Below are 26088 nucleotides of genomic sequence, written 5' to 3' on the forward strand. Positions count from 1 at the left end.
TTCATTATAAGTAAATTATAACGGTTTATAAAAATGAAAAAAATTGTATGGATTTTCAAAGGGGAAACTAGTTTAAAAGTGATGTGACATCTATATCTCGTATACATAACTGTATACGGGAGATGGGTGTTACAAAGTACGAGCCTGAATCACTTTTTATCATAGTGATTACCTTGGGTGGATTGCCTCGTAATCTCATCTCGTGCTTATGTTGTGCAGGTTTTTAAGAATTAATCTGCCTATCGGAGGTCATCCGCTAGCTGTTGCTTCTTCTGATGATGCATCTTATGTAATCGTGGGGGCTTTTCGGGCTATGAGTGGCTGTTCCTTGTATATGTATCAAGAAGAAAACCCGAAAATTCTAATGAACAAGCAACTGTGGTAGTTAAGTTTAAAGTGAAAGTATGATCAGACTCAGTAACGAATGTCATGTGTTGTTAGCTTAACAGATTATGCTTTTATATGCCTCGTGAGAAAATTTTATGCCGATTTTTCTTGTGATAGCAACACTTTCCTTGAAATCCATATGCTTTACTATTAAATTAATAACTGGGTTTGGATTTTTCAGGAGCTTCCATATTTTGATATCGTGCTCCCAGGGAACAAGATAGATCTCCAGAAGCAACCCGCAGTTTAATTCCTTTAAAGCTTATTATTAGTGTTTGGCAATGTATTTCGAATTACAAATCTATTCCTAACTTCCCCCAGACCGAAACATGCGATCTGCTCATCTTGGATCGATCTGTTGATCAGGTTAATAATACTTATTATATCTAAATGTAGAATAAATCCTTATATTATACCCATATCATTTCCCATTGTTGAATAAATGTAGAATCCTTATATTATATCTAAATCTAATGTGCACATAATTTATATGAATTAATCGTTAAAAATATTTAACTATTTGTAATTATTTTTAATTTTTTAGTGAAGTGGTATTATGTATTTTTCTTATTATTAATATATACTGAATGGTTTTTTATTATATTAAAATTATGAATTTGTTTATTTCTTTTAAAATTTAATTATAATTTTAATTATTAGAATATTAGGGTAAACTACCTATTTGGTCATCTGCCTATTACTTAGTTTCTGTTTTGGTCAATGAACTATTAATATTTTTCAAATCATATCTAACCTTACGTTTTGATTCTGTTTTAGTCATCTGTCGTTAAAAAATTAGCAGTGATATTGATGTGGTATTTTTAACTATTTTTTAATGCTAACATGGCATTATGTTATAGTGATACATCCGTATCATTATTAATCTTTTAATGGGCGTGACCAGAACATAATCAAATCGTAAATAATTTTAGATGTAATTTTGATAAAAATAATAATTTAGTGATAAAAAAAGAAATATTTGAATGACTAAATAGGTAGTTTACCCAAATACTATTATGCAAACCAATTTCTAAGACCATTAGTCGGATACGGATTTATTTGTACAAAAGACTGAAAGAGTTTGTTTCCTTTCTTCTTCTTTTTTGAGCAAACGCCACGCCACGTGTACATCGGTGTCGATATTTCCACGCCGAAAAGGGTAGCACAAAGTTGACACCTTACCCCAAGCCATTTCCAGTTCTCCTCAAAGCTTCGGTTCCGCCTCGCTGTGATTGCTATCTCTGTCATCGAAAAGAGATGGAATATTACTGTTATTTCTTCCCTCGCTAATGGATTCAGTTCTTGCGATTGCGGCTCTTTCATTTGTTCTTGGAGCTCTGATCGCTTTCATTTTTTTCAGAAGCTACCTTCTAAAAAAAAGATCCGAAGTCCGAACCATTGCCAAACCGGAGCTTCATTCAGATCCGAAAAAGCAATCAAAGCCGCCTCAGTCTATCTCTAAAAAGTCTCACCCTAAATCTCACTCTCACGCCTCTGACAAGGTCATTATTTTCTCTTCTGTTGATTGGCGATGAATTTAGCAAGGGGTTCTCAACACAATTTCAAGTTCCATTTCTTAATTTTATGTCCCCTGATTTTTATACAAATGTAAGCGGGAAATTTAAGATTTACTTATCCAAGCCATTAGACTTTTTCTTTGTTTTCTCCAGAATTTTGAGAATTTTTTTTCTTTTAGTCATAATCTGGTATTGCTAGGGTTTAGACTTAGGCCGGTGTATATATATATATAATAGAAATTGACTAAAAAAATACTCATTTTCTTATTATGTTATGTAGGATTCAAACAAGTGTCATCATCCATTGGATTTGAATACTCTTAAAGGTCACGCGGATTCGGTCACAGGGTTGTGTTTCTCCCCTGATGGACATAATTTGGCAACAGGTATTTGAGAACCATTGGTGGTTTTTTAAAATACTTGTGTATTCATATTCATGGAATGTTTCATTCTTAATTTGCTTTCTCGTGTTTCTGAAAAGCTTGCGCTGATGGAGTGGTGAGGATATATAAGATGGAAGATGCTTCAAGTAAAAGTTTCAAGTACGACTGAAGCACTATTTCTAATAGTGACAACCTTGGGAGGATTGCCTTTTAAGCCTTAATGTTATCTTGTGCTACTGTTGTGCAGGTTTTTAAGAATTAATCTGCCTGTTGGAGGTCATCCACTAGCTGTTGCTTTTTCTGATGATGCATCGTCTATAGTTGTGGCTTCTCAGGCTATGAGTGGTTGTTCCTTATATATGTATCAAGAAGAAAAACCGAAAACTTATAATGACTCCAAGCAGCAGACAAAACTCCCTCTTCCACAAATTAAGTGGGAACACCACAAAATTCATGACAAACAAGCAATTCTGACCTTAACTGGAGCTACTGCAAGTTATGGAACTGGAGATGGGAGTACCGTTATTGCTTCTTGCTCAGAAGGTTTGACATTATCCATATCACAAAATGCATATTTATATTTTACCAAAACTGTACTATATATAATTCAGATCTAATATAAGTAACTCTGTGTTACTTCTCAGGTACTGATATTACACTTTGGCATGGAAGAAGTGGGAAAATTTTAGAGCATTTCGACACTAATCAGTTAAAAAATAGCATGGCCATTTTCTTGCTGCCGCAGCAGCGTTTACAGCGGATGTGAAGGTAGAGATCTCTGAATTCCCCTGTAAATGTTGCACAATATTAATACTATGATCAATATGCCTAAATTCTAAAGTAACACCTTAATATTTTTAGTTACTTATCACCAATAATTTTTCTGAAATCTTGAATTACGAATTTACGATTGTGTCAATAGTTGACATGATGAGATTCACAAATCATAGAGTGCATTTCAGAAATCAGTTGCACATTTATTTATTGAAAGGTATTGGATATTAAGCCCTATTATGTATAAATGATCATTCCAGTTTATTTGAATTCACACTACTTATATTGTCAAGGCATGAATGTGCTGCATATAGAACTGAAGTGAGATTTCCCCTTCTATAATTTTGTGAATATTTTGGTTCATATTTTTCATTTATATTGAAGATGCAATAGTAGTTCTGCATTTTATCTTTCAGTTTTATTAGTGTACTAAGTATTTGTATTTGTGTTGTCAGGTGTGGGAGATTGTGTATTCAAAGAATGGTTTAGTCTAGGAGGTTTTAAAAGCTATGCAGCTTAAAGGGCACAAGGCACGTAATTTCTTTCAATAATGTTAAAGCTTATTTGCTATCTTCCTAATGTGTTCAGTTTGCTCAATTACATATTTTCTTTCACGTGACAAATTGCTTTTTCACTGTTAGAGGTTTTTGATAATTTATATAGGAGAACAATTACAAAGTCTTCTCACTTCTGTTTTTGGTACTTAATATTGATGGAAATTTCTGTTCTTAGTTTGAATTATCTTGATCAAATAGGAGAATGACTTTTAATTCTTTGGACTTCTATTTGCTAATGCATCTCTTGTCTGTTCTTCTACGTGGCATATAGGAAATAATAAACAGGCTAATAGCTTTATAACTTTCCTTGAACTTGCTGTTTGTTCCTAACCTTTCCATTTTTCTGTTTCTTATTCCTAAATGTCCAGAGTGCAGTAACTTGGTTATGCTTTTCTCCAAACTCGGAGCAAATTATTACAGCATCCAAGGATGGTTCAATAAGAATTTGGAACATCAATGGTCTGTCAGCACCCCTTAGTCTTTCGCCCTCTTTTATTTACATACTATCTCCCATTCTTGATGAAATAGAAAAAATCAACTTTATGAAGGTTGATTTCTTTTACACCACCTACAAAGAAAGACGAGGCAGGGGATGGAGGTGAAATAAATACTTTTCATAAATTTGAAAGACATGACAAATTTCAAAACCTGAAATAATGTACTAATTTACAATTTTTTGTGCCAAAGCTTATCTACTTGGGTAGCTAATTTCTGTTTCTTGTGTTAATAGTTACTATTTTTTGCCTGCTGACTGTTCTATTTGATTTTTAAGTTCGATACCATCTTGATGAGGATCCAAAAACCCTGAAGGTGTTTCCAATACTGATGGAAAGATACTGGCAACAACTCATGGTTCAGCATTACAGTGGCTGTGCATCGAAACAGGAGCGGTCTTGGATACAGCTGAAAAGGCCCATGATGGTACATCCCAAGCATCAAACATTTATTTTGTTTTATTTTTTGATCTCCTTATCCATACCAAATTTTCACATTTGAATCTATAGAAACGATGTCATGCCTAACTACATAAAGCTAATATTTTTCGTAGTCCTGATACCCTATGATGACTGTCACCCGGCTCGGATCTCTTCTTTCTTGTATGATTAAATACTAGTTACGAAATGCTAGTTGTGATTCTAGAATTAAGCTTCATTTTATGCTGCAGGTGATATTACATGGATTTCGTGGTCATCTAAACCGATACCTCTAGGTAAAAACATACTTATTACCGCATGTGTGAGTTGTCTGATATCCTCAGTTCCTTCTTTGCTTACAATTGCATTGTTTAAATAGGTGTTATAGATTGAAAGAAAAGAAAAGGTTTAGGAGAAGAATTTAGACGAAAGAGAGAGTTGATAGAGAAGAAAAATGCATCATTCATTTCATAAAGGAAAATATTGTTTACACAACAGTTTTATTTTCATACAGGCTGTTACAGGAATCTAACAAATGCCAGCTGGCATTCTTCACTAACAGATTGCCTAACAAACTGATTCTTTGTTATCACAGGTACTGGGCCATCCGGTTGGGCTTATCCTCCTTGTTCTGGCTGACTTTAGCCTGCTTCAACCCATCAGGTAATTTTAATTCTTTTTCCCCTCGTGCTTCATTTCTCTCTTTCAATTCAATTCCCAATTTACTTCCCAGAATCCCTAACCCTCGTTCCTCCTCCATCCCCAATTCATGCTCATTCGAATCCCGCTCACTTCCTCGATCTTCCCTTTCTTCTCCAACTACAACAATACCCACCCCACGAGACGAGCCTTGTCCCCAAGGATCAAACGTAGGAAACTGCCCTCGTAAGACCGAATAATCTTCCCAAGTATCATTTGCTTCATCCAGATTTTGCCATCGAACCAAAAGTTGAGTGATTGGTTTTCCATTTCTGTTTACGATTCGTCTCCCAATAACTTTTAAGGGTTTGATTCGGAACTGACCATCATCTTCTATGGCAGGAGGATCTGTTGCAGCACGCGAGGAGTCCCCGATGAATTTCTTTAAGAGACTGACATGAAATACTGGGTGGAGTCTTGATGAGGCTGGTAAGTCTAATTTATAAGCAACTTCCCCTATCTTTTCCAATACCTTGTAGGGGCCATAATATTTAGCTGCTAATTTCAAATTTTTTCGCAGGGCAATTGAAGACTGCCTATATGGCTGCAATTTGAGGTAAACCAAATCTCCAATAGAAAAATTTCTTTCTGATCTACCTTTATCTGCTTGCTGCTTCATTCTGTTGCTAGCTAATTCCAATTGATGTTTAACCAATTGCCTCGTATGTTCTCTGCTATGCATGATTTCACTGACTGACTGTAGAGTAGTATCTGTAGGCCAAACCATAATAGGTGGTTTGTACCCATATAAAGCCTGAAATGGAGTCGGTTTTAAAGCAGTATGGTAAGTGGTGTTGTACCACCACTCTGCCTGGGGTAACCATTTAGCCCACTGTCTACGTTGATATAAACAAATACCCCTTAAATACTGTTCCAAGCATTGATTCACCCTTTCTGTTTGTCTATCCGTTTCAGGATGATAAGCAGTGCTGAAAAGGGTCTTAGTACCCAATTGCTTCATCAATTCCTTCCAAAACAAACTAGTAAAGGTCTTGTCTCTATCAGAGATGGCCATTTGAGGTTGACCATGTAATTTATAGACATTGTCTAAGTAGAGTTTAGCTACCTCTACTGCAGAATAAGGATGTGATAGGGGCATAAAATGACTGTATTTTGTAAACTTATCCACAATAACCAAAATACAGTTTTTCTTAAAAGAAGTAGGCAACCCTTCAATGAAATCCATAGTTATAATCTGCCAAGCTTGATTAGGAACAGGCAGGGGCTGTAGCAAACCAGGTTTTGCTACATGTTCAACCTTAGTTTGCTGGCAAACTTCACAACATCTCACATAAGTAGCAACCATAGATTTTAGGTTTGGCCAATAAAAATTTGCCCTGATTCTGTAATATGTAGCTTGTGCCCCAGAATGTCCCCCCTGAGCATAATCATGTAGAGATTGAATAATCTTCACTCTAAGGCTCCCATTAGCTCCAACATAAACTCTCCCATCATATCGAAGAACAACCTTAGAATATTTCCACTTACTGTCAGCAGAAGGAGTAATAGTCATAATTGAAATCCAATTCTGAGCTAAAGAATCACCTTGGTAGCTTTCTTCAATTTCTTGAATCAAAGTAGGCACCAAAACTGTCACTCCTATAGCCAAATACTGAGCCTGCTCCTCCCATCTCCTAGATAAAGCATCAGCAGCCACATTCAATTTTCCTTTTCTATACTGAATAGTATAGTCTAATCCCAACAGCTTTGTCAACCCTTTTTTCTGAATAGTGGTAGTCAGTTTCTGTTCTAGAAGAAACTTTAAAGGCTCATGGTCAGTCTTAATCACAAAAGGTTTACTTTCCAAGTGGTGTCTCCATTTAGAAACAGCCAAGAGAATAGCTAGATATTCTCTTTCATAGATAGATAAAGCTGAATGTCTAGGACTTAAAGCTTTACTCAAATAAGCAATAGGCCTACCTTCTTGTGACAGAACAACCCCCACACCTCCAGAACTAGCATCTGTTTCTAGATAAAAGGGCTTAGAAAAATCTGGTAGAGCTAATACTGGAGCAGAACTCATAGCCCTTTTAAGTTCTTCAAAAGCAGTACAAGCAGCAGAAGTCCATTGAAACCCATCCTTCTTTAACATCTGTGTCAATGGTCTGCTAATAATGCCATAATTTCTTATAAATCTTCTATAATAACCTGTCAACCCCAAAAATCCTCTAAGAGCTTTAAGGGATTTAGGCTTGGGCCAAGTATGCATAGCTTCCACCTTACTAGGGTCTGTAGACACCCCTGCAGCAGAAATAATATGACCCAGATATTCCACCTTAGTCTGTCCAAAAAAACACTTGGACATTTTTGCAAATAACCGATTCACTGCCAAAACTTCCAAAACAACCTGTAAATGTTCAACATGTTGTTTCATACTGCCACTGTACACCAGAATATCATCAAAGAAAACTAAAACGAATTTTCTAAGAAAATAACTGAATAATTCATTCATGAGAGCTTGAAATGTAGCAGGTGCATTAGTAAGGTCAAAAGGCATTACCTTAAACTCATAATGCCCCTGATGAGTTCTAAAGGTTGTCTTATAGATATCATCTGGTTGAATTTTGATCTGCCAATATCCTGACCTCAAATCAATCTTTGAAAAATAAACTGCCCCATGTAACTCATCCAACAAGTCTTCCACTATAGGAATAGGAAATTTATCTTTGATTGTCAAACTGTTCAGTTTTCTATAGTCCACACAAAACCTCCAAGTACTATCCTTCTTTTTAATAAGAAGGCAATGAGAGGCAAAAGGACTCCTGCTAGGTTGAATAATAGAAGAAGAAAGCATATTAGCTATTTGCTTTTCAACTTCAGTCTTCTGATTGTGAGGAAATCTATAAGGCCTTAGATTAACTGGTGTGGCAGTAGATACCAGTGGAATTGTATGGTCATGTGTCCTCTGAGGAGGTAGTTCTTTAGGTTCAGCAAAAACCTTGCTGTATTTATCCAAGATAGGTTGCAATTCAATAGGAACAGAGAAAGAGTTTCCTGCCATAGTTAATAGGACAATATGGCCCATAACATCAGAATCCCTTGCAGTCATTTTAAGTAATGTAGCTCCTGATATTTGATGTAATTCAGTTGAAGGTTGTTGACCTTGAATACAAATTTGTTCTCCTCCATGATCAAACTTAAGGTCATATTATTGAAATCCATCAAAATTGGACTGAATAATTTCATCCAATCAACTCCCAAGACCATGTCACTTCCTCCCAATTTAAGCAACCTAAAATCATGTAAAAAAATATGGCCCTGCATTTCCCATTGGACCTTGTTACATCTAGCAGAACTGAACAATTGTTGGCCATTAGCTACAGTAATGGCCAAAGGATAAGCAGTATTAACCTGTATGCCAGCATCAGCCCATTTAGGAGTCAAGAAACTGTGTTTACTGTCATTGTCAATTAAGATTCTCAATGATTTTCCTTGAATAGTTCCCTGGATTCTTAATGTATTATGGCCAATGCAGCCAGTAATAGCATTCATAGAGATTTCCAGATTCTCCTCTTCTTGTTATTGAAACTGCTCTGCCTCAGTAGGACATACTTCTACTAGAGAAGTGTTAATTTCCTCAGTAATCATATTTAACTGCCTGGTTTTACACTGATGACCTGGAATGTATTTTTCACCACATTTAAAATAGAGACTGTTTTGCCTTCTATAATCTATCAGATTTTGTTTTGGATTTGACATAGAAGTAGGTTTTGTGGCTACTGGTAAGGCATTTGTCTTGGATGTAGGTATGGGGTTTGGGTAGGGTGGGACCTTAAAAGAAGACCTGAATCTTCTACTTTCAAATTCTACTGACAGTTCATATAGCTTGGCTTGTTTACATGCTTCACACAAGCTCTTAGGGTCCAAGGCCTTAACCCTATGCTTAATATCATCTCGGAGTCCACTAATAAAAAGTGACACAAAAAATTCTTCAGTCAAAGTAGGATTCTGTAGAAGCATATAAGGTTGTAGCTCTTCAAACTTCTCCTGATAATCCTCTACAGACCCCTTCTGTATCAACTTAGTAAACTCCTCTACAATATCAGAAAATGATCTATCACTAAATCTGTGACAAATATCAGCTTCAAATTCATGCCAATTGACATGGTGTTTCTGCATTATATACCCATCAAACCATATTTCTGCTTTTCCAGTTAAAAACATAGTGGCTACCTCCACTCTCTGTTCCATAGGCACACTGCAAATAGAAAAATACTTCAAACATTTCTGGATCCACCCTCTAGGATTAACTCCTTCAAAGAAAGGAAGTTCTATTTTTGGTCTGTGCCACATACTTCCTGAACTGTTAAATGAGCCCCCTGTACCCCTTTTTTCAGCTTCCAGTCCCCACATAATAGGTCTAGTGTTACTGTTTTCCCCCATTTGATTCTCAAGCCTATAACTGTTCTTAAGGGCTAAACAAGCATCAGGCTTATCCTTCAAAATTCCAGGTTCATCAGTTTTATAGTTGAATCGTGATTTATCCTTCACTACCGTCACCAAAACAGGATTTTTCTCCCCATTTTTAGAGCTATTAGGAGTGTATACCTGATCACCTGCAGATTGCTCTTGTTCACCATTTCTGCCCGTTAAGATCTTCAAAATATCCTCCACATAGCCATGATTCGTGTTCATCCTTGCCTCCAGTGCAGTAATCCTGTTTTCCTGAGTCTCGCACCATTTAGGTGGATTTGTCTCATTTTGGCCTTGTTTCACCAACGCAGCTAGGTCCTCAATCTGTTTCTGAATCCCAGCTAAATCAGTTTCCGCCATAGCTTGATTCTTCTTTGGCATGCTCTTAAAAAATTTCCCTTGCCAGAATCGTAGCTCTGATTACCAATTGTTATAGATTGAAAGAAAAGAAAAGGTTTAGGAGAAGAATTTAGACGAAAGAGAGAGTTGATAGAGAAGAAAAATGCATCATTCATTTCATAAAGGAAAATATTGTTTACACATCAGTTTTATTTTCATACAGGCTGTTACAGGAATCTAACAAATGCCAGATGGCATTCTTCACTAACAGATTGCCTAACAAACTGATTCTTTGTTATCACAGGTACTGGGCCATCCGGTTGGGCTTATCCTCCTTGTTCTGACTGACTTTAGCCTGCTTCAACCCATCAGGTAATTTTAATTCTTTTTCCCCTCGTGCTTCATTTCTCTCTTTCAATTCAATTCCCAATTTACTTCCCAGAATCCCTAACCCTTGTTCCTCCTCCATCCCTAATTCATGCTCATTCGAATCCCGCTCACTTCCTCGATCTTCCCTTTCTTCTCCAACTACAACAATAGGATACGAACAAGTGGTTGTTCTGGCCACAGCAAGCGTTGACAAGAAAGTGAAATTGTGGGCAACACCATCCGTAAATTCTTCATGGGGAAATCATTTTGCATTTCATGTCAAGAATTTCACAGCCATAGTTGCGGATGCAGTGATCTAAACAACCTTTAACAACAATAGTGAATCCATACTTGGCTCTTATGGAATAGTTAGAGTTGTATGGTAGGCATGATTGGAGGCAGGAATCCTTCATGTGTTTTTATATTACTGAAATTATGCTTACTCCAAAGTTTTAAATTGTTGGGTTATTGTTGGATAAATTACGACGTCGAACGGTTGCTAAAGTTTGGATTAGTTCATTTTTTTCACTATTGAAGTTCAGAAAGTTACAAAATGGTCATTAATATCATCATTTTATAACAAAACGGTCATTGATTTGACAACGGTATATGCACTAAAGGTTCAAGCTCTTGCAACAGCAGCAGAAAGCGTTATGACTCGACATCCCAATTTTGAACACCAAGAAAAAAGACTGAATATTTCAAAAGATACGACTAACATGACTTTATGTGACACAAATATTCACTATTTCAATAAATAATTAAAAATGAATGTCAAAACTATAATTAAGTTTAAAATATTATATTTGGATAAAATAACCCATTTGTTGATTATTAGTGACGTCGTATTATTGTGTTATAGAAATAGATAAAGTGCTTAAAACTTTAGAAATTGAGGTGTTTAAATCGATATATATTAAAAACAAGGCGACTAAATTACTATATAACAAAAAATTATATTTCATAAACGTGTTTTAAAAAAAAAGTAATTGATAAACGTGTGGTGAAACGACATGGCCGGTGCCGTTCAAGCTGCTCTATTAAAAGGCTCAGCTTGCAAGCAAGGAGCAGAGACTGAAGGATAGCGAGCAACGGAGACAGAGGCAGGAAGAGATGGCAACGGCATCAATGCAGTCACCAAGCTTTCTCTATAAATACAAAAGGAATCCCCAATTCCACAAAATCTGCAAACTTCCGCGCATCGTCCTTTCACAATCTGACGATAAGCCCCACCACCGAATTCCTCGAAGGTAACTTACCTTATCTCTCGATCTAAATAGTCGCATATATTTATCATAATCCGTAAGAATCGAAGCTGAAATTTCGCTGTTAATTTTGAAGGGAGATAATATTGAGGAGCAGCGAATTGGCTGTTGTAGGAGCCATCTTCAGTTTCAGGTTTGTGTCCAAGCACCATTTCTTCAATTTTTTGCTCATCTTTGGGTTCTTATAAATGGGTAAAAAAACTATGAATGAGTGAATGGCAGTGGGAAAAAGCCAGAATATCTAGGAGTGCAGAAAAATCCGCCATCTCTCTCGCTTTGTCCTGCAACTAACAATTGTATATCGACCTCCGAGAATGTCAGTGATACCACCCACTACGCTCCTCCATGGTAAAGCTTTTTTCTTTCTTTCTTTCTTTCTTTTTCTGAAATTGGAAATGTCAATTTTGGCGGGTAAACAGCGCAACGCGTGAAAAATGTGCGCCGACCTCTTTCATAGATCGTCAAAGAAATGTGATGCACATTGATTTTTTATATACATAAAGGAATTACAATGGTGGGCGTAATAGGAAAATGCCGGTGACACGAGAAGTGGCAATGGAAGAGCTTCTTCAAGTGGTGAAGTTTTTCAAACTGATGGATAATATTGAACACCCATTGTAAATGACATTTTTAAGTATAGAATCACTAATAATACGGGCATATTGCAGATAAAAGCAACGAAGCCAGACAAATATACACCCAAAATTGTGGAGAAGAAAGACGATTACGTGCGCGTTGAATATCAAAGTCCCATATTAGGGGTAAGTTTTTATGTTGTGTTCTTATTCATTGCCAAACACAGACATGCAAATTGGCAACTGAATGTGGTGTGTTCTTCCACAGTTCGTGGATGATGTGGAGTTCTGGTTTCCACCGGGTAGGAATTCAACCGTGGAGTACCGGTCGGCTTCAAGGATCGGGAGCTTTGATTTTGACGTCAACCGGAAAAGAATCAAGGTAAAAAGCATAAATTATTACAACAACAAAAAAACGATAGAAATATAAGCAAAAGTTTAGTCGTAAATTAACTGATAAAATTGACATCTTTTTTCTCCTTGCAGGCATTGAGAAGGGAGTTGGAAAAGAAAGGATGGGCTTCAGCAGAAACGTTTTAGAGTGCTTGCTTTGCTCCAATTATTTTTCTAAATGTAGTATCTAAAGATTTAATAATAGAATTTCAACATTTACAACTAACTTTTTTTTATATAATTAATAATTACCAGTTCATTATTTTTCCCTTTACCCAAATACAAAACAGAACATTAAGTGCCTGTTTCTTGGCCTAACATCAATCAACTAAGATTTTATAAATATCACTATGGTCGGAATACAAGAAAACAGTTCAAATGTACCAGCAGGTATATTAATTCAAGGACTCAGGTGAAAATATAACGACCATTACCTAAATTTAGAGTATTCCGCTTCTGCAAGGGCTCTAAACTGGCTTAGCACTGAAAACCATCATCAATCCTTCCTCGGATCCATATATTCGAGGTGGATACTGTCACCATTTACGATGACAATTTCATGTTTTGTCACCCTGAAATAGAAAAAGCAGAGTTGGACATGGAATTGACATTCTTAAAGAAAGGTAAACAAGACTGAAGCACCAAGAGTGTGTGTTAGGGAGGAGAAATCTATTGTTTGCGGGTAACTTGAAGGTAGCACATATGAGTTCGATATTTATGCTCATGATCTGAGATCCATAGTAAGTCTCATCGGAAACAACAAACAAGCTTATCTGCAAACAACGTACATGAAGCTGAGGAATCATCGAAACTAGAACCACTAGAACTCACGGTGTAGATATCTCCCTCGGATGCTGATGCAAAAACAGCACATCAATAGCTTCAGCTTCCATAAGTGGAGTAACAGCATCCTTAGAGATCGACGAATTTAGATGACAAAATTTAGAAGTTTAAATGGAAAAAATATATAGCGAGTAACAGGCAATAGGAAAGGGATAGGGGATTTTAGTTGGCTATCCTAGAAAGGCATGATGACCATCTCTTAGGAACCAACAGCATCGTATGTGAAGACAACCTTTTCCTAATGGTTGAACATAAGCATATTAATTCGTGTCCAAAAGGCGTAAATATATTTTGGTACATGAACTAGACATCTTTTCCTAAGTTAATACCTAAAGAATTTTTGCTCCCAAGTTAGCACCTGAACTAGGCATCTTCTCCCAAGTTGGTACTTGAAGAACTTTTGCTCCCAAGTTGGTATATGAACTAGGCATCTTCTCCCAAGTTGGTACCTAAAGAATTTAGGAAAAGATGTCTAGTTCATGTACCAACTTGGGAGCAAAAATTCTTCAAGTACCAACTTGGGAGAAGATGCCTAATTCATGTACCAAATGTATATTTAAGCCTATTCAGAATGGGAAAGTAAAGGCTTAAAAACTAGCACCTTAATGCAGATTACCTTCATTATCAAGGCCACCCAAAACATTAAAGAATAATAAGGAAAGAAGCGCTTGTAATACAGGGTGTTGGAAAGCAGTTCAGCCATTGCAGGGCAGCTCATTTTCTTGTTTTACTGATGCTGGTACATCTGTATTTTGAGAAAGCACAGACAAAGCATTAATGGTTATAGTTTTGTCCTTAAATTTCTAAGCTGCATCAAAACTAAATTGCCTTTGTCATTGCAATTATTATAGAACAGTTTATTAATGCGAAAAGTCAAGTGAAGCCATAATTCATGTTGCAAAACAAATTTCCGCCATATTTTTTAAAGTTGAAATCTAAAAAAAAGGCTTTTGGAAAGCCTTCACATCAGCTTGAAATCCTGAGGATGCCATAAGGCATTTTATCTGCTCTGCAATGTTAAAAAAATAAGATTTCACCTCTTTCCATCTCCATTAATGCTTCCTTGAAAACAACAAGATGCACCACCTAAAGTCCAGTTATGTATTACTGTTCATGATCTTGGTCCAAAGAGGGAGAATGAATAAAGGCCGTACATTTTCCTTTACTTTCTCAACTATATGATTATGCAGACATGTAAGGTTGCTCTCTTCTAGAGTTCCATAACAAGAATGACATCGTTCGAGAAACTATCAAACATATGATGATAGCTTGGATTAAAGCTTGCCCAGTTCTATACCCTTTCTAAAATGGAAGTCTAATCAAGTACTGGATCCTTTCCGACCAGGGATTTAAATAACGGTGTCATCTGAAACACAATGCAACGACCGAAATAGCATCTGATATGCACAACGCAACCGAAAAATAGGCCGCAACCGTAATTTAAATCCTTGTTTCATACATTTGAAGCAAAAACTAATTTAAAAATCCGTGACCCATAGACTAATTTCACACACACACAAATGTAGTAGTTTTACTACTTGAAAAATAGGAGGCAAGAAAACTTAGTAGCAAATTCCACAAAGTTTCTTAATTTCTCCCTAAAGCTTTCAATTCCTTTGATTCAAAGTAGCTCGCCATTTTTAAAGACTAAAACCGAAAATTCATGCTAATTAGGACTTAAAACACCTTTTAAGTGCTAAAAAACCCTTGAATGCCTAAATTCCATTACTTTCAATCAAGTTTGTATGTTAAGTTTTGCGTTGTAAAAACAAAGGGTAGGCTAAAAGAACATAAGAGTTCAGAGATTTTGGAGAAGTCTGCAATTTACGAAAAGTAATACAACAACATTAAATAACGAAATCTGCAGATAAAAAAGAACAAAAGTACCATCCATTGTTGTCGTACGGAGGACCAGTCAGATTGCAGCTTGGTCATGGTGGAAGAAACTCAAAGACCTGGGTCCACAAAAGAGGAAAATAAACCTGACTACAATGTGATATTAATATTTATATATTTTAGGTTTAAATTTTCATTTTTTTAATTTTTTTAAAATATAAACTGAACTATCAAAACCATCACTTCTTTTTATTTTTATTCACTTTTGATCACTATTTTTTTTTTGTTACCTCTCAGTTTTGCCTATCAATAATGTTTTTAAAAATATATTTTCATTATTTATATAATAAATTAATGATATTTTAATTATTAAATTGTTAAAAGTATTTAATTAAATATTACGCTAATAAGATTTTAATTTTTAATTTTTTTAAAAAAGTTATTTTTATCTTTTTAATTTTATATAAAATATTAATTTAATGCTTACAAAATAAAAAACAACTAATTTTATCAAAAAAATATTTAAAATTACAATAAAAGTTTACAATTAAAATTGTGAACTAAGCACATAATTAAAATATTATCCTATAATTTTATTAATATAATTTCCATAAAAGCACACATATAAAATTCACATGTTAGAATATAAAAATTACTACTGAGTAGATATAACTGATATAAAAAACTTAAAGATTAAAATACAATTTCACTCGAAACGTGATTTTTAAAATTTAAAAGTAATAGAAAAAAAAAATATTTTTGGGTTTAGATTTAAAAGTGTATTCCAATAATATTTTTACTTTAATTTTTTTTTTAAAAAAGATTTGTGATTAGTTAATATTAAATATTCATATCTTTATATATGTGACTTTTGAATTCGAGATCTCAAGAAATAACAATAATTCATTTATTATTAAAATTGTTTGATCGGTACCTTAAGATTTTAGGTGTAAAAAGCTTTAATATAAAAATACATTTAATAAACATTCCCACACGGTCGGACAGTAGCTTGCTTACCGTTGCTAGCAAGAAAATTCGATTACACTGACCCATGTAATGATTCTGCGTCACAGATAAACAAGGTTACCGTGCCGGAATTTTTAGTCCAGGCCGTTTTTTGTTTCGTCTGTTTATCGGCAGGACAAGTATTTTTGTGTTTCATGTCTCTCCCGCATTTACACTATAATGTCAAATTGTAAGTTCACATATTATCCTCGTTGCTTTGTTTTGTTTTTGTTTTTTTTAAAGAAGAAAAAAAAATCTGACATGATTTTGAAAATTAATGAACAGGTATCGATCGAAAGCGCATTTGATTGATGTAACTGAGATCTTTGATAACAAGTTCAACTGGAAAGAGGAACGACTTATTAAATTTGGCTATCTTATTATCATTTTTGTTTTTTTTTTTATCTATGTAATAACAACACCACTTTATATTTATTTATTATTTTGATCGTTTTGAACCAATTCCCCTATTACATCTGTTACAGGTTGCTTTGTGTTGTAGGACTTTATGATTGTTAAACAGGTTTTAGTGTGAATATTCCACCTTGTTTTGTGGTATGGATTATTTTTACCATTAATATTTTTATTTACATATTAATGTCATGGATTTATTAAGATTCTTCAGTAAAAAAAACACAAAAGATGTCTTTATTTGTTAACAATCTCTATAGCAGGTAGTTAAAATCTCTCAGTTGACTCCTCTAATTCTCTCATAAACTGTAGATTCAAAATTTATTGTGAGTAAAATTTCTCTTCTCCTTCCCTAGATAGGAATCGTTCAAAAAAAATGTTTTTATCTGAAACATTAAAACCTAGGTGAATACGAGGAACGTACTTTATCCTACATTAATATTCAAGAACTCATGAACTCCACTTTGCCCAAAGAAATTTGGGGCCAAGATGAATGATATGTTAAGTTACAAAACTAGATTGCAGGCAAAGATATGTTGATATCAGTTGCTGAAATTCTTGGCTCCTGTATGTTGCCCCAATTTTCTGTTCAGAAATTAGCAGTAGCGAAGTTTTGTTACGAATGTTGTACGCCAATGCCATCCTCTTTTCCCATGTCTAATGCAGGTTCGTCGACTATGTTTGCAACAGCATCAGATACGGACTCGTTTCTCTGCTTATTGGACTTTTGGCCGTGCTGGTTGCCCGGTAAAAAGCTGCCCACGACAACCTGATTATTCGACGAAAGATTAGCCAAGAGATGCAGGGAATTTTAGAATGCCAGAGATTAATTCCGGTTTTCCATGATTCGGACAAAAGTCGGTGGCAAGCATGTTTTGTTCTCCGTTAGAGTAGAAGGGTTTACCTGTATAGGACTAGCAGCTACGAGAAGGCCAGCAACACCTCCGCCAACAACGCGTCCATTGGGGCTCGCCAATGAGACGCTCATCCCACCAGATCGACTTGTAGTTCCTTGAGTTTCCGTAGGCATGAAGGAACCAGACAAGGACAGTATCTCAAAACGACCCTACAAAGAGAATAGCAGGGATCAACGTTTCTTTTAAGGATTAGGATCTTAGTTTTCCGTAGAAGATGAACAATTGGTTACTAAGACAGGCCCTAGAAACCATAGTCAAGCATGATCGAATTAGAATCATCAATGTACCAGCTAATTTAATAAGACTATAGTTTAAAGAATTGTCCCTAACCTCATACGTAAGTGTACCGCCGGAAGAATCAGGCTGACGAAGTGTAACATTTGAAATGACTCCATTAGCGGATAGGATGCAAATGGCTCTTGGTCCTTGTTGAGAAAACGATATCACCTTCATTGTTACATCCTTAAACGCCAACAAAATCATAGATGAATATTTTTTAGAACTACTGATACTTAACAAAGCTATCTCTTTCCGACGGAACATACCTCGCCAGGATTGACAGTGATGATATGTGGCGTAAAATTTGTTCCGACGGAAGTTCCGGCCAACTCACCTATAAAACATGTAAATATGGAATTCTGCTGTTAAAAGTACAAAAAACTATTTGCTAAATATAGAGGAAGAGACGAAAGTAGAACAAGTATTAAATACAATAAGTTAATATAAGACTTAAAAAAAATATAAATTAGTTATAATTTAAAAGTTTATTGCGTAATTATTTAAATTGGGTAAGATTTTAAATTGAAACTAAAAATATTAGTTTTTTTCGTAACAAACCATGTAAATTGTATAACTATTCTAGTTTCAACATAAAAAATTATTGTCAAGATATTTTCGATTATAATCAAAATTATTATCAATTGTGTAAGTTTTTAAAGTAGACAAATAACATTTTAGGTTAATGTAACATTATCGATTGTAATCAAAATTATTATAAATTGTATAAATTTTTATATTAAAAAAATAACATTTTGTATCAAATTATCCTCAGAAAATAGAAACATTACTAAATCTATAACGTGGCAGAACTGGAAACCCAAAAACAACTTGCTAAAACTTGAACTAAAAGAAATAAACTTTCTTCCAAAGGGTAACCTTCATTACCTAAATTCTCCATTTCCGTTCCCTTATGCTTAATCTGGTAACCGCCGCCTCGGCCTCTCCCCTGCTTTCCTCCTTTCGGAAACTCAGCCGTGCCGGGCGGAACCGATGAGGAAATAGGCATAGGTGACAATGCCCTTGCCATTGCCCCATCTGGTCCATATTTTCTAGGCCTACCTCTCTTCTTCTTTTCTGTACTACCGGTAAACCCCACACTAACTGGCGGAACATCAACCGCCAATAAGCCGCCAGCAATGTGAACGGCATTTTCAGTACTTGGCGCCATATGATAACCTGAATTTGTTTCCATGCAACTATTTGCCCTACAAATATATCAGAACTTCCAGATTCAAGGCCAAATCACCTACAAAACATAAATTTATCAACCATAGACAACAATAATAATAATAATACCCGAAAGATATTCTGCAAAATTGTAAAAAGAAAAAAAAATCCAAGGCATTTCAAGGGGACAAAACCTGCTAATACTCAAAGCTCAACTTTCTGTTTAGGTCACATATCAGTCCCTTAACACATACTAAAAAAATCAAAAGCATGGAAATTTACACTGACATAAAAAAAATTACATAATCAACCTAAGAAAAATTTTTTCCTATTTTTCTAAGCATTCAACTTCATCTCAAAGAAAGAAAATGAGCAAGTAATTAAAGCACTGATTTTCCTTTTTTTTAAATAAAACTAAAAAAGAAAGAAGAGTAAACTTAGAGAACTTTGAAGTTAAAAGATCATTTACCTGTAACTTAGAAATTCAAAAATGTTAATTAGCTGAGAAACTGCTTTCTGAATTGAGTGAAGAAAATACAAAAATGAAAATATTTTAATAAGGTTTAAATGATTATTAATTAGTAGGTAAAAGTGATAACCCCCAATAAATAAAATTTTGGTTAATGAGGAATTTCACGTCCGTTCGGGGGAAATTGAATTCGAAAATTTAATTAAAGTAGGGTAAAACAGTAATTTGGTCAAATAAAAGGTAGTTTTTATCCACTAAAATATATTATTTGTGTGTCTTTCATTTAAAGCTGCAAAGTTAGCGTTGAAGGGCCGACCATTTTATTGCCGCTGACCTGCTTTTTGTCTTGTTTGTCAATTTAATAATTTGAATATCTTAGAGTAGATTATACCCTTTACTTCTCGTTTTATTCACGGTTATGCCACCTCCTTCTTTTCAGTCAAGAAATATATAAATATATATATAAAAAGGGACCGGATTATGGCCTGTCCGAGAGACAGCCACGTAGTTATTATTGGTTTTTTTTTATTAAAGTAAAATTTCATATATAAATAAATTTTTGTGGTAAAAGTACTTGATATAATTGCTAAAAATTAATTAGTTATTTTGTAATAACAGTAAATTTTTATTTTAAAATTTATTTATTATATAGTTTTTTTAAAATATTTTTTGGTAATAAATATTTTCATTTTAAACATTAGATAATAAATTATCTATTTCTTTTCCTATTGCGTTTTTATAAAAAAACATCAATAAATTTTAATATGATTACTTAACATTTTTAAAAGGTTAAATGTTAAAATTTTATTAGAACAATTAAAATTTTCAATAATTTATCAAACATACTTAATCTAATTTATATTGAATCTAAATGGTTTTATGCATTATATTCTATTAAAAATATAAATTTACACTAACCTTGAATTAATGTTTTTCATGTTATATATTAAATTTTAATTATTACTTAGGTAATTATAATTATAAGTAAATTACATATTTAGTTATCTATTTGTTCTTGTGGTTTCATTTTGATCATCTAACTATTTTTTAATCATAGCTAACATTATATTTTTGTTCCATTTTGGTCACCCGCCCGTCAATAAAAATAAACAAAACAGTTGACGTGATATTTTTTTATTTTTCAATGGCAATATGACATTACCTTATAGTGACATATCAATATCACTATTATTTTTTTAACGAGTGATCAAAACAGAAATAAAATGTAATATTATGTATGTTTTTGAAAAAAATAAGTATTTTGGTGACCAAAATGAACCACGAGAATAAATAGGTGACTAAATACGTAATTTACCCTATAATTAGATTATGATTTAAATTCACCCAGCATAAGATCGGTCAATAATCATTGAATTTTCTATCAAAGATTATTTAAGATGAGCTGTCCCCAACTTTACCCAAACCAGTAATTGAAAATTTCGGATTTGGTCCGATCACTTAATGACTACCTAGAAAATGAGGGTCTTCACGATTACTGATATGACAAATGAAATAAAATAATACACTAGAAATTGGTTTAAAAAAACAGAGAAGTCCTATGATTTGCACAAACACCATCAATCTTTGTTTATTATCCAAGTATGCTTCCACACATAGTCCATGGTTGGATATTCTTGGTTACAATTTACAGTAAGAAAGTTCAATCATATAGAACAGTCAATCAAATTTGACTCTGCAAACAGACAAGTACAAAGGACAAACTCTGTTTTCTTTTTCCTGTATAAAGAAACTCAAACAGAAAAGTTAGGAAGCAATAAGGTAAGGCTAGGAATTCATTACCGCTCGTTTTTTAGGAGCTTTAAGACAGAAGAAACCCAGCTCTAACCTCTTCAAAAGAGTATTCAATGTGTTGAACTTGTTCAAGTATCTTTCCAAATTTATAAGCACCCAAGGTTGCTGGAGTAGCCGGTGTTGTTGCCATAAGCATGGGAGCTGACACCGTTGAAGGAGTTTTTGGCATTGGGATAGGCATTGTTTCAGGGGTTCCCTTTTCATCTTCATTCAAAGTTGTCTTGGAAGCCTTAGCCATCGGTGTCTTACAACCGGGGCTTGATTTTTGTTCGTTCTGCACTTTTTTCTGATCTTCAATGGGATTCACACCGTTAGCATTGTTGTTCACCGCAAAAGAAACCGAAGAAAGAGGCTTCCGAACTGCCGGTGGTTCAATCACACGCATCTTTGCTGCACTTAGAGGCTGCTTTTTTTCTACACGACCAGGAACCTCCGAGTTTCTCCTTCCTACAACAACATCCACAAATTTTCCAATGTAAAAGGTCTAATATATCCCATGGCTGAAAAAAATGACTGCCTTATAATATGGTTATAAGATTAAAATATACCTGAGTGAGTTGTAAAGCCAGTGGATCTCTGATGATTTGTCAAGCTGTTTTCGTTCATATAATCAGCTTTCTTATTGGGTTTGAGATGGCTAGCAGGTTTCTCACGCTTTACTTGCTGAAGCATTGCTCCACCAAATGAGAGTTTCCTATGATTGGCAACGGTTGTTGGAGTTCTAGAAGCCTTTTTCCCGGTCATGGATGGACTGGGTTTTGAACCATAGAGTGCTTCTTGCTCTGTCATCTGCTGCCCGTGAATTTTCTTTTGGTTCTTTAAACAATAAACCCCAAACAATTCAAACACAGGTTAAGATGAGAAACTTGTATCAAACTGAGGCTTAAAAGAAAAAAATCAAATAGGAGAGCATACTCTGTGTCTCTGCGTCTGTATTTCTTTTTCTTGCCTTAGGCTGCTGTAGTCCTCGAGCATAGTAAGAAGTCGTCCCTAGAAGCAATTGAAAACATCATCATACAATTACATATAAAGAAAACAAAAACATTTACTAGAAAACAAGGAAATGACAATTGGTAGCTCAACTTCGATAAAAAATCTTAATAGAAATTTGGAAAATGCTTACTCCATCATAGAAGAACTCAGCCCCTCTCTCTTTCTCCCAAGCTATAGTTTTTGAAGTCAAAGCCTCCACCATTGCTACACCATAAGAATTGAAAATTATGGAACTGAAAAGTCCATACTCCTGATTTCCATTACATTTATTGCCTAGTAAATCAGTTTGCTGGAGAAATTTACCAGGAATTTTGTTAACAACGGTTCGAGCTCTCTCAGCCCGTTTCAGAATGAGGTGTGCTCCTCTTCCAGCATTATAACGGTTGTCATCCTAAAGTTTGTCAGTCAGTAAGTCTCTAAAAAGTTGTTGGAAACAAGAATGCACATTATTCCATATAAACAGGATGAGTTTGATTCCAACCCTATTGTACTCTTCCAACCAGCTCTCTTCTTCACGAGCAGCCAACCACTTCTCCACCTTCTCAAGTATTTCTTTGCGGCTGACAGCTTCCTCTTTAACCTTAGCAATCTGAAGGTCAATGTTTTCCAACAAGTACAGAGGATCAATGGCACCTGCAAAACATTTTCAGTAGGGTAACAAAAAAAGTATTGGTGAATCATGGCCCTTCCTGGCAGAGTTTGTTTTAGAGTTTAATTAAAAGACATTGCTCAAAAATTGGAAAACTTCATGTTCGCAGGGCAACAAAACAAATATATTCATGTTATAAAAATAATATAACTAGCAATGCATTGTGATACTTACCAGATTCCATAGCTTCAATCGAGTAATCTTTTGAAATAAGTGCTCCCATTACCATGTGAGTCCTTCTGCACATGTCCTCTAATTCAACCTTCTTTTTCAGAACAATTTCCTTCATTTTACATGTTTTGAGTAACTGCAGCCTAGACACTTCCTCCTCAACCTACAGGAATTCACTCATACAGAGAGTTCTATACAAGCCATTTTCCATATAAACTCATATTGGATAAATAAAGGAAGAATAGGTCATCATATGGGTCAATATATAGTTATTAAAACTGTGACATTCTGTATATAGGTTATTGCTTTGTATTGTTGACTTTCAGGGAAAACCGAATGAAGCTGTCTTCCTTCTCCTTAAGCTTTATTTCTTAGCTCACACTTTACAATCTTTATTAGTATTTCTGTTAGTCTTTGATTCATTCTATGTTGATGTAGATGTTTTAGCCTTACGGCCATTTAGACTAAGATATGTCCTAACCTTTTTAATAGAGTCAAGGGAAAGCATATTGGGCTCTTTAAATTCAGGTTCAGAAGCTGCAATTTTACAGGAAACATTCAGAAACATCTGTTGTTCCTCCATTGGCGTGTCCATCAGATACCAAAGCTCCAACAAAGCAGATGCAAGATCTTGAATCTGGTAGAGGCACAGCACAAAGGGTCAGAAGTACCAAACACAAACAAATGTTCAAGGCTTTAAAACATATAGGGGGAAAATCACTATTTCTATTATCGTACTAACCTTCTGCATTCTCTTTAGCTTTAGCTCCTGCAGGCTTTGAATTTGAGCAACCAACCTTGTAATGGTATTGTTACTTACATCTTTTGCTACATTCAAATTATCCAAGCTAGGGTGGATTCTGCAAACTGTTTGTTTCAAATCCATACCAAGAACTGTGCACAGTGAGTTTATAGTATATAAGTGGTCTTGCACCTGATTCAAACGTTTGATCTGCAAATGACTTTAAAGTTATATCAGTAATAGCTATCATTTTGAAAGTACTGCTCAAATATATCAGTAAAATCCAAAATGACATGCGACTTGTCAATCAGAATAAGACACTAATTATATGCTCTCAAATATCAAGACTTGCTGCTAGTATTGTCGTCAAGGGATAACCAATCATAGAGACTAACCTTCTCATTTTGAAGATCAAGCAGCTCACTATGCAATTCTTCAAGTCTTCTTAGTGACAGATTGGTCTCGTCAACAAACACCTTATTTCCATTTTGTTCTTTAACCCCCAAAATCTCATTTGATAGATTTTGTATCTGCTCTACAACTCCAACAAATTGATTAGTTCTTTCCACTTTCTTCCAACGCATATCCTCCAACAGTGGAATAATGGCTTCAAGCTCTTCCTTCAAGTTCCCACCAGGCTTCAAATCATACTGAATAAATATAACTAATTACATGAAAACACTTTACAAAATCCAAAACAAGCCCATGTTAACAAATACAAATCTATTGATTATACACTAATAACTGCACTTACACGCACCGAGTTCTCTCCCATAGAAGTAAAGATATCTGAAAGTTCTGCCATGGCACTGGCAATTCCTCGTTGCAATTTAGTTCTACATTCTTTAGCCTCTTCTATTCTTTTCGTGTAGACCTGGTGGCATTCTCGTTCAACTTCAAAAAGCGTTGTATCCCATTCATCATCAGCCTCTCCAACTTCATCCCGTATTTTCTGTAATAAATAAAATAATGGTAACTTTCTAAAACATTTATGTCACGTTTGGTTACATTAGTTTCATAGTAAGGAAAAACTTAATTATTACAGGAGTATTAAAATGGTTTCTATTGATATAAAGAATAATTAATACAAAACTAAACTTAAAATTAGGAAGACGAGCAAAAACTCAAGTAAATAATAACACGTCTTCAAAATAAGTAAAATATTTTCCTCCTCTTTGTTCAAACAAAGTCATGTAAGGGGCAAAAGATTATCAAATGAAGCTATATTATAGCTAACTCATGTATTAAGACATAAAAAAAAATAACACACCAACTAAACTGCAAACAATACCAAATTACAAAATATGCTTTGAGAGATCTTAAGGAGGACCTGTAATTCACACAGTAAAGAGCCGCAAGATTTTTCAATGCGCGCAAAGTGTTCACTATAATGATTTGACATGGAGCCGGCAATATTCTGCAACAAGAAGAAGCCTCTTTAGCCTCGTAAAAATTGGTTTTCTGGGCTGTAGAATTGCAAGTAAACTAGAACGGGAAAATAGAATCTGATCATGATGATGATGCAAATTCACGGATTATTTTCGTTTAATTTCTAAAAAAAATAGAGATAAAAAAAGTGAAACACTCCGTATTGATTATCGATTATCAATCGAGTGAATAACACAATGATTAAAAGCCTTACAGTAAAAAAGTGTTTTCTTAACAGTTTTTCTTTTGCATTCTCGCAGAACAAACAAAAGCCATCATAATTAAGCTAAAATTGAACATATGAACAAAAAAATCCGATTCAAAGTAAAGAAAAGAAATTCAAGCATGATCAAAGAAAAATGAAAGTTTTCGTAATTAACTGTAGTCGCTGAGTACCGAACCCGATGATTGATGATCAGAGATCCAATCCCAGATGGAAAGCCAAAATAAATTAGATGAGGGAATCGATGGCAAAAGTAGCTAAAGAGAAAATGTATTGTAACGCTTGAATTTTCAGCGAGGGATTGTGAGCGGGAAAGAGCGTTATGTAGGGCGTTGCGGGCATAAAGGTGAAAATTTAAATAGATGCTGACATGTCATTGTCCACTGCCTCGAAATCAAATAAAAAAAATCTGATAATGAAGTAAATTAGATTGAAAAGATAGTCTCTAAAAAAATAGATCTAAATTTGTTAATTAATATATTAAATATTGATGATTAAATAAAAAAATGTTATTATCAAGAAATTATTTCGTGATCCTTTCTTATTATATTATTAATG

General features: G+C 34.6%; 3 protein-coding genes, 1 long non-coding RNA gene and 1 pseudogene across 4 annotated transcripts; 3 read left to right on the forward strand and 2 right to left on the reverse strand.

The window, feature by feature from the left end:
• The first annotated feature begins 1546 nt into the window (after positions 1 to 1546).
• On the forward strand, positions 1547 to 10770 carry LOC120161212 (annotated as a pseudogene).
• A 643-nt stretch (positions 10771 to 11413) lies between these two features.
• On the forward strand, positions 11414 to 12803 carry LOC120161138. The gene is made up of 7 exons (XM_039171401.1): positions 11414 to 11602; positions 11694 to 11750; positions 11840 to 11965; positions 12121 to 12193; positions 12286 to 12378; positions 12461 to 12574; positions 12679 to 12803. Exons 1-7 carry the CDS (start codon positions 11466 to 11468, stop codon positions 12730 to 12732), a joined length of 654 nt encoding a protein of 217 aa, XP_039027332.1. The 5' UTR covers positions 11414 to 11465; the 3' UTR covers positions 12733 to 12803.
• A 3513-nt stretch (positions 12804 to 16316) lies between these two features.
• Positions 16317 to 16796, forward strand: LOC120161381. The gene is made up of 3 exons (XR_005519478.1): positions 16317 to 16459; positions 16555 to 16678; positions 16755 to 16796. It is a non-coding gene; the product is annotated as an uncharacterized LOC120161381 (long non-coding RNA).
• A 496-nt stretch (positions 16797 to 17292) lies between these two features.
• LOC120161380 (AT-hook motif nuclear-localized protein 1-like) lies at positions 17293 to 19115 on the reverse strand. Its single transcript, XM_039171658.1, has 5 exons — positions 18762 to 19115; positions 18143 to 18210; positions 17928 to 18059; positions 17585 to 17746; positions 17293 to 17449 (listed from the first exon to the last, which is right to left on the reverse strand). The coding sequence occupies exons 1-5, from the start codon at positions 19066 to 19068 to the stop codon at positions 17297 to 17299; spliced, it is 822 nt and encodes a 273-aa protein (XP_039027589.1). The 5' UTR covers positions 19069 to 19115; the 3' UTR covers positions 17293 to 17296.
• Positions 19116 to 21298: 2183 nt separating this feature from the next.
• Positions 21299 to 25862, reverse strand: LOC120161379 (65-kDa microtubule-associated protein 4-like). Its single transcript, XM_039171657.1, has 13 exons — positions 25688 to 25862; positions 25210 to 25296; positions 24634 to 24831; positions 24275 to 24529; positions 23880 to 24089; positions 23619 to 23774; positions 23141 to 23300; positions 22799 to 22950; positions 22621 to 22708; positions 22448 to 22521; positions 22240 to 22314; positions 21873 to 22140; positions 21299 to 21771 (listed from the first exon to the last, which is right to left on the reverse strand). Exons 2-13 carry the CDS (start codon positions 25279 to 25281, stop codon positions 21332 to 21334), a joined length of 2148 nt encoding a protein of 715 aa, XP_039027588.1. The 5' UTR covers positions 25282 to 25296; positions 25688 to 25862; the 3' UTR covers positions 21299 to 21331.
• Positions 25863 to 26088: the final 226 nt, after the last annotated feature.

This window comes from Hibiscus syriacus, unplaced genomic scaffold (genome assembly GCF_006381635.1).
Source record: "Hibiscus syriacus cultivar Baekdansim isolate YM2019G1 unplaced genomic scaffold, ASM638163v2 tig00111398_pilon, whole genome shotgun sequence".
Classification (NCBI taxonomy): domain Eukaryota; kingdom Viridiplantae; phylum Streptophyta; class Magnoliopsida; order Malvales; family Malvaceae; genus Hibiscus; species Hibiscus syriacus.